At 40.8% G+C, this 12,049-nt stretch overlaps 1 protein-coding gene across 6 annotated transcripts in view; it reads right to left on the bottom strand.

Annotated features, from left to right (window-relative positions):
- The window catches only part of LOC126964629 (protein purity of essence), a 96,547-nt gene extending 88,274 nt beyond the window's left edge, over positions 1-8,273 (bottom strand). The window contains exons 1-6 of one of the 6 annotated variants that reach the window (XM_050807822.1): positions 8,153-8,273; positions 5,830-5,980; positions 5,403-5,536; positions 2,631-2,786; positions 1,632-1,718; positions 640-903 (exon numbers count right to left, since the gene is read on the bottom strand). In XM_050807822.1, coding sequence (XP_050663779.1) covers positions 640-903; positions 1,632-1,718; positions 2,631-2,786; positions 5,403-5,536; positions 5,830-5,980; positions 8,153-8,269 — 909 coding nt within the window. In that variant the 5' untranslated portion in view covers positions 8,270-8,273. Of the gene's footprint in view, positions 1-639; positions 904-1,631; positions 1,719-2,630; positions 2,787-5,402; positions 5,537-5,829; positions 5,981-7,217; positions 7,360-7,404; positions 7,547-7,591; positions 7,734-7,778; positions 7,921-7,965; positions 8,108-8,152 lie in introns of those variants that run through there. The other 5 variants (XM_050807820.1, XM_050807819.1, XM_050807818.1 and 2 more) reach the window with 5 other exon arrangements.
- Positions 8,274-12,049: the final 3,776 nt, after the last annotated feature.

Raw genomic sequence — 12,049 nt, 5'->3', positions numbered from 1 at the left:
TATTTTCCTCTGACGAAAAACTTATAATTTTATTATTTATGAACAATTATTTATTGTACACTTTTGTTTTCTCTTTCTATTAGAAGCTTCATATTAAAAAAAAATCTTCTTGTAGTATTTTTCTCTTGCATCTTTTATTATTCGGTTACATAGATTTCTATATTTTAAGTAACTAAGCATTAGTGATAAGATCATTACAATACTTATTAAATAGTCTGTATTGTTTCTTTTTTGTATAGACTTTCTTTTATCTGAAGTGTTATTTCTAAAAGGTGTACCAATAATGTCATGAAATTATTGAAAGGCTTTGCCAACCTCTGCTTCACAACATATTTCATGACATGATTGACTACTTTTTTTACTACTTATATCTTTGAGGAGCTGTTCATAGTCAATACATCGTTTTTGAAAAGGAGTGTGTTAATCTATTCCTAATGGCTCTGTTCTCCTGTAAAAGTTGGTCACGCTGCTGCTCCAAATCTTTAAAATCTTTCTTCATGGCCGTCACCATGCCAAGTGTCGCACTATATTGTCCACTTGAGCAAGACGGAGTCTTAAATTTTCGAAGTTTAATCAGTAAAAGTTTTATATTTAACTCTGTATTATGGCTGTCTGCCCCCATAATATAAAATAGCAAACCTTATATTGATGATAATTGTTCTGATACAGGGCCCTCAACAGACACTGCGCTCGCGCGTGCAAGAGAGGCGAGGCGGGCACGCACAACAAGCTCCTGGCGGCGTCGGCGGCCGCCTCCACGCCCGAGTGGGCGGCGCCGGCGGCCGCGCCCGCACTCGCGCCGGCGGTCGCCATGGCGCCCAGCTCCAGTGCTTCCAGGGCCGCGCACGCTAAGCGCTCTACTGAGCTCGGTTTGTTTGGATCACCGCTGGCGCCTTCGGACTCCTTAAATTGAACGGATATATTTTGTTGACTTTTGCAAGTATTATACAGTCTAGCGACACTCTCTAAGAAAAGAGCGATCGTATGAAACATGCAGCAGTCATTGATATATTGACAGGTGATTACGTTTTAAGCAATTGTTCGCTTTCAAACTTAACCGGATTATACTTCGTTGCCATATTGTAATTATGTCAAATCTCACTGCACGTTTCATGCTAACCTATTTTTTTTTAACTTAAGCAGTCCCGGCGCTTATACGTAGTATTTACATCCTCTTTGGGATTAACATTTTCAGTACACAGTTTATGGGTTAACTCCCCTACATCTAATGTTACAATTATATAGTATTTCTAAATTGATGAATAAATTGAAACTTATCTTTTTTTCAAATTCTCTTAATTTTAAAAACAAATTTATATTGCTCTTCATAAATTGTAGATTTTTTATTTAAAATAATACATGTATTTAGTACACAAATGTTGTAGCTACCTATTATTTAAGTTAATAAAAAAGGCATTCGTTTTCTCAAAATTGATTCCTTTAGAATTCTTTTTGATTTATAATTACATTTACATTTAGGTTAACTATTTTATTATATTTGTTAAATTCTGAGTGCATAGGTAAATAAATGGTATTTAGTTGGTAAGCCTTTTTGAATAAACAAATAAAATAAAAACATCAGAACAAATAGATTTCATGTCTTATACTAAGATACATCGTTTTAAACATACCGTGGCCACTTTACTGGATGACGGGCAGGCAGACGGATCTTCATTCTCTTCCGGCCATCCAAATTGTTCTTTATTTTTGCCGTATACCTTGAACAATAATATTATATCAATATAACAATAATATTTAAGTATAAATCAGGACAATTTGGGCGGCAGTGATCACTTAACACCAGGTTACCCGTTCGCTCGTTTGTCCTCCTATTCTATAAAAAAAAACTGATAAGACTTGAAGTCTATTTCACGTGCCACGTCTAACGTAACAACTTTAAACAGTGTTTAATTCTTATCGCGTAGATAAAAGCCCGTGATACACATGCAAGTGAATAGTATGCCGGCAGCTGAGCTGGCACGCCAGGTACGAGCAGAATGTCATCGCGTGATACTCAAGCTTGTCTGTTAAAACAGTTTCTAGATAGTTGATAGTTGCGTACCGTGTCAGTGACGCGCAGAAATAAATAGTGTTACAATACAACTCGCGACTATTTTGGTGAACAAACTTTTGATAGTATATACGCATTCTCAAATACGAGCAATTTTATTAATAACTAAGCGGAGAAGACATGTTCCATGAACACGGCTGTTCACGGTTGAGCAAAATGAATAATAAAGTTGCCTCGTCGTCCCAACGAGCCATAATGTTTTTCAAAAACTACGGCTAAAACAACAAAAATAAGCATAAAAAAATATCTTGGCTGATATTTGCCCGATTTACTAGCAAACACGTTAAGACGTCGCGTGCTCGTAGCTGGCTGCGAGTCTCCCGTCCCACGGCCTCTCAAGCTGAAGAAATTCAAACGCCTTGCGATCTACTGGTATACCTTGAACTGGCACGTGAGCTACTGGCAGAATCTCAATACATATGCAAGTAGCTCGTTTATACTTCTAAGTGGCATGCTTTTGTGCGAGTAACAAGCAAGTGTATCACCGGCATTTTTCGATAAAGAGAACTAATAACTACAAACTAGTTTTAAAAAAAAAAGAATAAAAACTTTATCTTACCTTGAGTGAGTCGAGCATGGTTACACCATCAGGGTCCTGAGACGGTCCGAATGTGATGATCAGCTTCTTGTCAGAGTTCAGTGTTTCCTCGCGGGTCAGAGGGACGTCAAACCAGCGGCTCCGTGTGACCATTGTAGGTATCGCACGTCCGTAGATCTATCCAAAAAAAATATATTAAAGCGTCGATGGCGCAAAAGGTTGAAATCGTTGACTCTCACCACAGAGCCCCCAGTTGGACCCTCGCCCGCCACGCAACAATGTTGTTTGGGTTTTTGTATTCATTTGTTCGACGCTTTATAAGGTCGGCAACGCTCTTGTGATTCCTCTGGTGTTATAAGAGAGCATAGGATGCGCTGATCACATACCTTCAGGTGACCCATATATGCTCGTTCGTCCAGTAAATAAATATACTAAAGTGTTTAGTTTGACACAAAAACAACAAAACTGTGACACAAAAATATTGAGACTTCACTTACGCAGAATTTAATTCAATTAAATGGAATTTATAATCAACAATAATAATTATAGTCATGCCTCAGAAGAAAGGACGAGAGAAATTCAGCGGGACCTTTTATTTATTTATTTTAACGACAAATTGTAATCACCATTTGTAATTATTTGCTTAATGATAAGTTTGCATTTCACTTTATCAAATATATTTTCATACCATTTCGTATTACCTGTAGGTTTAGCCGGTAACTAAGATATTTTCGCGGAACTTAATTAAATGAACGCACAAAAAGTCTGACACACAAAATATCCAAGTAGATCTGACAGACCGCACCGCGCCACACCGCGCCGTTTTAAAAGTGCACCAAAAAATATAACATTCGCGTCTACACGAGATAAAGCAGACGACACTCACTAGGGATAGCTATTCTTTCCGAAAAAGATTGATTTTTAAATCGATTCGAATTGTTAGCTGATGAATCGATTTACAAATAAATCTATGGTCTAAAAGATCAACATCTAAAGAATCCATTTAATTTCAAAGTTTGCATTTATTATAATGTAAATAAATATAAATCCATTTTATGAAAAACATAGAACATACCGTTATTAATGATCTCTTATTTATAATTCGATAATATGTATTTTCATAATGTATTTATTTCACAAAAACGTTAAATTTCCCAATGCTTTATATTTAAATTTTTTAAAGAAGGTTTCATAATCATTAGCAGCTTGTGAAATTTAGTAACAGACGTTTTATAAAATTTGAAAAACGTATTTGGGTATAGTTTAAGAATTGAATGTTTAATATGAAACGGCCCCGTTAATAATCATTCTGAAAGAATAGTGTGCGGCACTTGCTGATTTTATTAGGAATCATGAGGGTAGTTGTACGTGCTCCGCTATCAGATGACACGAACCTCGCTTGGGTTGACAAGCGCAGAGAGGCTATTGAGCTTTGCTCGGGTGTGGTCGCTAGCCCTACATCTGTAAACCGTGTTGTTTACCCTTAGTGATATCCTGTGGTCATCGAGTCTACCACGAGCTTTCGTGTCTCTCCACCAGAGTTGACGTTCAATGCTAGTGTCTACCTTATCATTCATATAAACTTTGCAAGCTTGCGATCGCCAGTGTGACATTCACCTGGAATACCAGAATCAGGACCGTAGGAGCTGCTGCGCCGCCGCCACCTGAGTGACGTGGGAGTGTTCAAAGGTTAGTGGAGTGCATTTTACTTCTTTCCTCGTGATTCTAGGTTAATTGCAAGTGCATACATAAATTAATTTATTAATCGAGCCAAAAACCAGCGACTATAGGAAACCTTAATACAGTCCCAGACATTATTCCTCAGCCCGAACAAATAGGATGAACCCAAAAATCTCTATTTCTTCTTCTTTTTTTGTATCTCAAGTACGAAATAATACACCGTAATCTCTGTACTTCCATTACGTGTACATCTCTACAGTTCTGCCGACAAAATGACCGTCGTATTGAGTTGAGTGAAATATCTGCCAAAGACATTTTGCGCGCAATGCAGAAATTTTGTGTGCCGCAGACTCGATAGCACAAAAAGTGCGTCGTCTACGATAGGCCTAATAGTGACATCTCACCGGGAGGATTCGCCTGTAATTCGAGCATGACCTACATTAGTGAAAGAGATGAACCCGGTAATGATACAATGTGTAATATTTTGACGTATGTCAACGAAGCTCAAATTTGAATCTTTAATGTTACGCTACCAGCGAACGCTCCGTTATATCTTTAATAACGAAACAGTTACAATCTCATCTAACATGTTGTCTAGAATTACTGTTTTTGAAGCGAAATCTTTTTTAGCGCCGCTGAGCACTTTTCTTAGGATGGGTATAAAATGTTAAACTCGCATCACGTGCTTCGAAAATTCGTAAGACATTCGTTGAGAGATCAACTTGTAATATGTATAATAATATAATATAATGAAATAAATAAAATAAATTAATATAATGTATATAATAATTTTTAGAACTTTTTAAAATGTAATATAAATTGTCATTTATGTGTACGATAGCGCAATAAATTAATATTGTATTGAACCACATAAATGTTACGTCACAATGTTAATGTTCAAGTTTTAACTTCTGCCGGCACTTCCGGAGTGCACACACCCCTTGTTTTATTTTTATTTTGACATTGTTTTACAAATGTATTAACTTATGGACGTGTTGCTAGCTGCTGCAGTAGTTGACCTGTTAACTAAGACAAACATATCTCACATAAATAAAGCTCGCTTCACAACTCGCTTTAACAACCAAATATATACGGAGAGAACAATAACAATACCTCGACATATGTGGGCGTCCTCGCGACATCTTGACTTCCGAGCAAAATCCTGATGCCGCAGATAACCATGTTCGAGTCGGAGTTGATCACTTCCAAAGAAAAGCCGCTCATCTTTGTTGATACGACGTATAAACCTGAATTGTATATGACAAAATTGAAAATCTACTCACGCACGTACTCATTCTAAGGATTTGGTTAGATTTGTTTTTAACGATCTCCGCAAGTAGATAAAATAGGTGCTATATTTAAAGAAGTCCTTTTATTTTAGTATTGTGTATGAAAATGGTGATAAAAGGGGCAAATTTCTTGTCTGAAAATCCACGGCATTGGCACCACAGACGGCAAAAAAAAAACTCATCAATTGGTCACCCGTAGGTTTAATGTGTCCTATATCAAATAAATACGTAAGATTTTAGATATATCGTACCGGTTGTATTGAGTCTGTGTTTGATCTGTCCCGTGTTGTACACTTGCAGCAGATCGTTGCCACCGAACTCTATCTCAGTCATGGTGACACAGTGCTCGAAGAAATCGATCGGGAACTGTGGCGAGCCGTTTGTATTTGATTTCGCAACAACCTGTTAAACAAAAATACCAATTAACAATCAACAAGCAAGCACATCATTTTATCAATATAAAACTTTACCATACTTTACATTCACTTAAAAATTCAGCCGTTGTTATTTGATCATTATTGTATTCATAACTCAGGGGTGAAACGTTCTTTATACACAAGGAAACTTTACAGCTTTATTTCACGTTTACTGTGTTATTGTACGTGCGAATCAGCTTGAAAATTTCCCGATTTCCAGGTTGCTCTAGTATTTGGTAGTTTGGTACATTATAAGAGCATGCTATTCAATATTTTTTGCTAACTATAGTTTTTTTCTGTTTTGTGTATTACAGTAATTAATATTCAGTATTAAATAAATACGTACGTAGTACTAAGACACCTTTTATGTACACAAAATAGAAACTAATAATAATGTTTGTATAAAAATATGTGTCAAACTCCAATTCTTTTTATAGTTTGTGGAAAATAAGTTATAACGGAGTATTTATCATATGTATTCAATCTATTTTTTTTAACTTACTTTGAGATAACCAAATGGAAATATCAGTTTTTTTTTTGTAAAAACTAATAAAATATTATTTATGAATTATGTATATAAAAATATATTTTTTATGGATTTACATATTATAAATAGCTAAAATAATAGCATAAAATCCATTCACATCAAAGTTGTTCTTAATGATATTTTAAATGCCAATGAGAGAATAAAAAAACTGAATATCGTGAAATTTTTGTACTCACATTGTCAGAGGTAACGGTCGGGTCCACATAATAACAATTGATAGCTTTAAGTAGCTAAAATGGAAGGAAAGATAATAATTTCCAAGATTCTCGGGGTAGCACACTAGAATAAATTTGGAATCATTTTTGAAATCTTATTACCGACGCGTAAAATTCTATGCTTTAGGAATTCATACAAACTTCAAAATCCCAAATCTCATCAGAAAGTTTTTATTTGCATTATTGTTTTTACTCGATATATTTTAATGATTTTGGTTTGTATTCATGTCAGTAATATTATATATTGATTAGTTGATGTGTTAATAAGCGCTACCAACGTCATGGACTGTCATATAATATTATAGCAATTAACAATTATATTTATTTAACTAATTCACACGTGCACGGGCCGCATGGCGGGCGCCAGCCAGTAGTCGAGCCGCTCGTACATCCGCAGGCTGCCGTCCTCACACAGCACGATGAGCGTGGTACAAGACAACGATATATTGAATACAATATACCTGCTTGCGCACGGCGTGCGGCGCGGCCCGCCTGTGCACCCGCCGGCGCGGCACGTGCACGGGCCGCATGGCGGGCGCCAGCCAGTAGTCGAGCCGCTCGCCGCCGGTGGCGTACATCCGCAGGCTGCCGTCCTCACACAGCACGATGAGCGTGGTACAAGACAACGATATATTGAATACAATATACCTGCTTGCGCACGGCGTGCGGCGCGGCCCGCCTGTGCACCCGCCGGCGCGGCACGTGCACGGGCCGCATGGCGGGCGCCAGCCAGTAGTCGAGCCGCTCGCCGCCGGTGGCGTACATCCGCAGGCTGCCGTCCTCACACAGCACGATGAGCGTGGTACAAGACAACGATATATTGAATACAATATACCTGCTTGCGCACGGCGTGCGGCGCGGCCCGCCTGTGCACCCGCCGGCGCGGCACGTGCACGGGCCGCATGGCGGGCGCCAGCCAGTAGTCGAGCCGCTCGCCGCCGGTGGCGTACATCCGCAGGCTGCCGTCCTCACACAGCACGATGAGCGTGGTACAAGACAACGATATATTGAATACAATATACCTGCTTGCGCACGGCGTGCGGCGCGGCCCGCCTGTGCACCCGCCGGCGCGGCACGTGCACGGGCCGCATGGCGGGCGCCAGCCAGTAGTCGAGCCGCTCGCCGCCGGTGGCGTACATCCGCAGGCTGCCGTCCTCACACAGCACGATGAGCGTGGTACAAGACAACGATATATTGAATACAATATACCTGCTTGCGCACGGCGTGCGGCGCGGCCCGCCTGTGCACCCGCCGGCGCGGCACGTGCACGGGCCGCATGGCGGGCGCCAGCCAGTAGTCGAGCCGCTCGCCGCCGGTGGCGTACATCCGCAGGCTGCCGTCCTCACACAGCACGATGAGCGTGGTACAAGACAACGATATATTGAATACAATATACCTGCTTGCGCACGGCGTGCGGCGCGGCCCGTCTGTGCACCCGCCGGCGCGGCACGTGCACGGGCCGCATGGCGGGCGCCAGCCAGTAGTCGAGCCGCTCGCCGCCGGTGGCGTACATCCGCAGGCTGCCGTCCTCACACAGCACGATGAGCGTGGTACAAGACAACGATATATTGAATACAATATACCTGCTTGCGCACGGCGTGCGGCGCGGCCCGCCTGTGCACCCGCCGGCGCGGCACGTGCACGGGCCGCATGGCGGGCGCCAGCCAGTAGTCGAGCCGCTCGCCGCCGGTGGCGTACATCCGCAGGCTGCCGTCCTCACACAGCACGATGATCGTGGTCTTCTGCTCGCCGTGCGGCCCGCCGCCCGCGTGCCGCACCGCCACCATGTCCGTTATCTTGGCCTTGGCCGGCACCACCTGACACCGGCAGTACGATAATGTTAGTTACAGTGACCTGAGTCGCTCTCTTGTATCATATCTATATCTATTTCAAAATTATACTTTAAAATGTTACTTTATTTATTACTTAATTATATTTATATTTTACAATATAATATTGTGAGTTAAATTAATTAAAAATTAATTAAGTCATGTGCGCTCATTTACCACGCTTCGTAAAGTTGCTGAATCCTTTAGAGTAAACAAGTAGTGACTCGACAAACGTTTTAAAGTTAAACCAATAATCAGATTTAATGTTTCGTGCCCAGTATAGATAAATATTTATACCATCCAATAAAACAATATAACGAAATGATATCAAGCTCTACTTTATAAACGCCTATTGGTGAAAAAGCAACGATACATCCAATCAAAATCGGAAATTATCAACAAAAACTTCGTGTTACTCAGACATTGATTTGAGAAATTTCTTAACAATCCTTCGTCAACTCGTGACCGGGTGCTACTTGTGTTGCCAGGTCGGCCTGTTATAGTTAATAAATCATTGTACTTGCTGAATGCCATTACTAATTATGACAGTGGTAATAAATTCAAGCTCTAAAGGTTGACATCCAAAACACGATAATTTATACTTCATCACCATCAGCCGGAAGACGTCCACTGCTGTACAAAAGCCTCCCCAAGGACTTCCACTCCTCCTGCGCTGCCCTCATCCAACGTTATCCGGCGATCTTGACCAAATCATCGGTCCATCTTGTTGGGGGCTTACCAACACTGCGTCTTCCCATAATGTGGTCGCCATTCGAGAACTTCAGTGAACTTTAGTGAACCTGTCCGTAGAACTATGTGCCCTGCCCTCTGCCACTTCAGTTTCGCAATCATTTGTGCTGTCACTATAGTTCTCCTACGGATCAGCTCATTTCTGATTCGATCTCGCAGGGAAACTCCGAGCATAGCGCTCTGAGTGAGCAAAAGCTTTCTCAACAGAGATTAATATTTATACAGTTTATTCTTTATTACATTTTATGAAATATTTGATATCGTAGGATGCAGCACGTTTTAAACTACTTTGTTATGTATATTACATCCATTGTAAAAGAGTGGTCGTTAAGTTTCATCTCACGAGCTCTACTTCTTTCAAACATATAGTTTGATGTGGACACACCTTGATCTCCTGCACAAAGATCTTGACGGGCGTGACCATGAGCACGACGGGGTTGTTGGACGCCTGCATGAGCGCCGTGACGAGACCCGGGTGGCCCGGCACCTCGGCCCACTGCACCAGCGACTGCACGCCACTCTTGCCGCGTCCGCCTTCCTTGGGCCCGGCGTTCACCGTTATCATCGCGGTGCCTACATCAAGTCAGCTTAGTATTAACCCTTCGTAATATTATGTTCTAACGATCTAATCAAAGAGGTAGCAGATCTAATTACCCCAGACAACTGTGTTGGAGTGCTCCCGCAATGCCACAAACCGACAAATGTGGAGGAGCTCATCTTAGCGGCCATGACCACTCTGACAAGAGTGATCGATTAAGAAGAATATGAACCCTCTCAGCCTCAATCCCTTTGATTACCGAGCGATATTGGCGCGCGAACTTATATCTATGCATTTTATTTTACGTGTAGCAAAATAATGCTTATAGTTAGAATGATTACAGTGAAAATATGAATGCTATAGAAGCAAGCTATAAGACCATGCATAAATTATTCATATTGTGCATTTTACACACACGACACAAAATTGAAAACCGTTATATTTAAGAACAATATTTTAAATGAAAACAATTGGTATTATTTATTAGTTTTTATGGTTTTATAATCAACTTTATATGTTATCTAAAAAAAAATCTTAAATATTCATGCTTTCATAGTAAATCATTTGAGATATTTAAGATGATATAAGACTTATGACGGAAGTGTAAAGCAGAGACTATAATATACTTTTTATGGAAGGGGAGGACAAACGAGCATACGGGTCACCTGATGGTAAGTGATCACCGCAGCCTATGTCTTGTAACACCAGAGGAATCACAAGAGCGGGGGGGCTCCGTGGTGAGAGTCAATGGTCAACCTATTGCGACCGATTGTTATCATTATTATAAACATAGTGACTATAAATATAGGTTGGTTTAAATATGATTTGACTCTGCTCTTGCGTAGTGACGAGAAATATATTCTTCACAAAGTGTATTCGATTGTACTTTGGTTGGTTTAAAGATTAGTTTACACAAAATTACTAAATTATAATTATACCTTTAACACTGTCTTCAAAGGTGTTCAAGGGCGCGAGGAAGCTCTTTCCGTGCGAATACGAGAAGAACAACATCTTGAGCGTGTGCGAGTAGTAGATGGAGACTCCACCGCCGGCCACCACTCCCGCAATGTCCTGCCAACGTGACAGTTATATATGCATATAGGATGTAATTGTTTCAAACACAGACCAGGCGATTATTCAGTAACTATTACAGATATAAAAAACTCTAAACTGATATCGAAAGAACGTTATCTATTCAGAAAGATGGCATTAACAACTTTTTAAAAATCAAATGAGAAGTATCCAAAATTTTTATATTGAAATACATTTAGTATGAGATTAGTAGAAAGGTGTTGGTTTTATTATTTTAAAAGGTTATTTTAGCTTAGGTTGGTTTTATTATTTTAAAATGTTATTTTAGCTTAGTACCGATATTGTACCCTAACAAAGTTATAAAGCTATCTTTTAATTGAATAATATTATTTTTTTAGTAAGCACTTGTAAGTAGTTGTGCGATACCATAACGTTTCTCTATACCATACAGGTCGTTGTTGTTGACGGTTATTGCTCGAATCCCAAGCCCGTGAACGCTGGAGTGCCCCAAGGCTGTGTGCTATCTCCCACGCTGTTTCTTCTGCGTATCAATGATATGTTGGACACCACCAAAATACATTGCTATGCAGACGACAGCACTGGTGATGCCGTATACACGGGCCATGCAGGTCTCTCTCAGGAAAACGTGCCGGGAGAAACTTGTGTCTGCTATCGAGTCCTCTCTCGAGAAGATCGCGGAATGGGGTAAGTTGAACCTTGTCCAATTTAACCCCCAGAAGACTCAAGTTTGCGCGTTTACCACTAAAAAAAACCCCATTTTCCGTATCACCACTCTTCGAGAACACTTCCCTTAAAGCCTCGCCTAGTATCGGAATATTGGGTCTCGAAATCTCGAGCGATTGCCAATTCCGTAGCCATCTGGAGGGCAAAGCCAAATTGGCTTCGAAGAAACTGGGCGTCATAAATAGAGCACGGCAATACTTCAAGCCGGCCCACATTCTAGCGCTCTACAAAGCGCAGGTCCGGCCTCACATGGAGTGTTGCTGTCATCTCTGGTCTGGCGCACCCCAGTATCAGCTCGATCCATTTGACCGCGTGCAACACAGAGCAGCTCGAATTGTCGGGGACCTAGCGCTCTGTGAACGGCTGGATCACTTGGCGTTGCGTAGAGACGTCGCTTCAT

Source organism: Leptidea sinapis, chromosome 5 (genome assembly GCF_905404315.1).
Source record: "Leptidea sinapis chromosome 5, ilLepSina1.1, whole genome shotgun sequence".
NCBI lineage: Eukaryota > Metazoa > Arthropoda > Insecta > Lepidoptera > Pieridae > Leptidea > Leptidea sinapis.
This window is presented reverse-complemented; position numbering and strand designations above follow the sequence as displayed.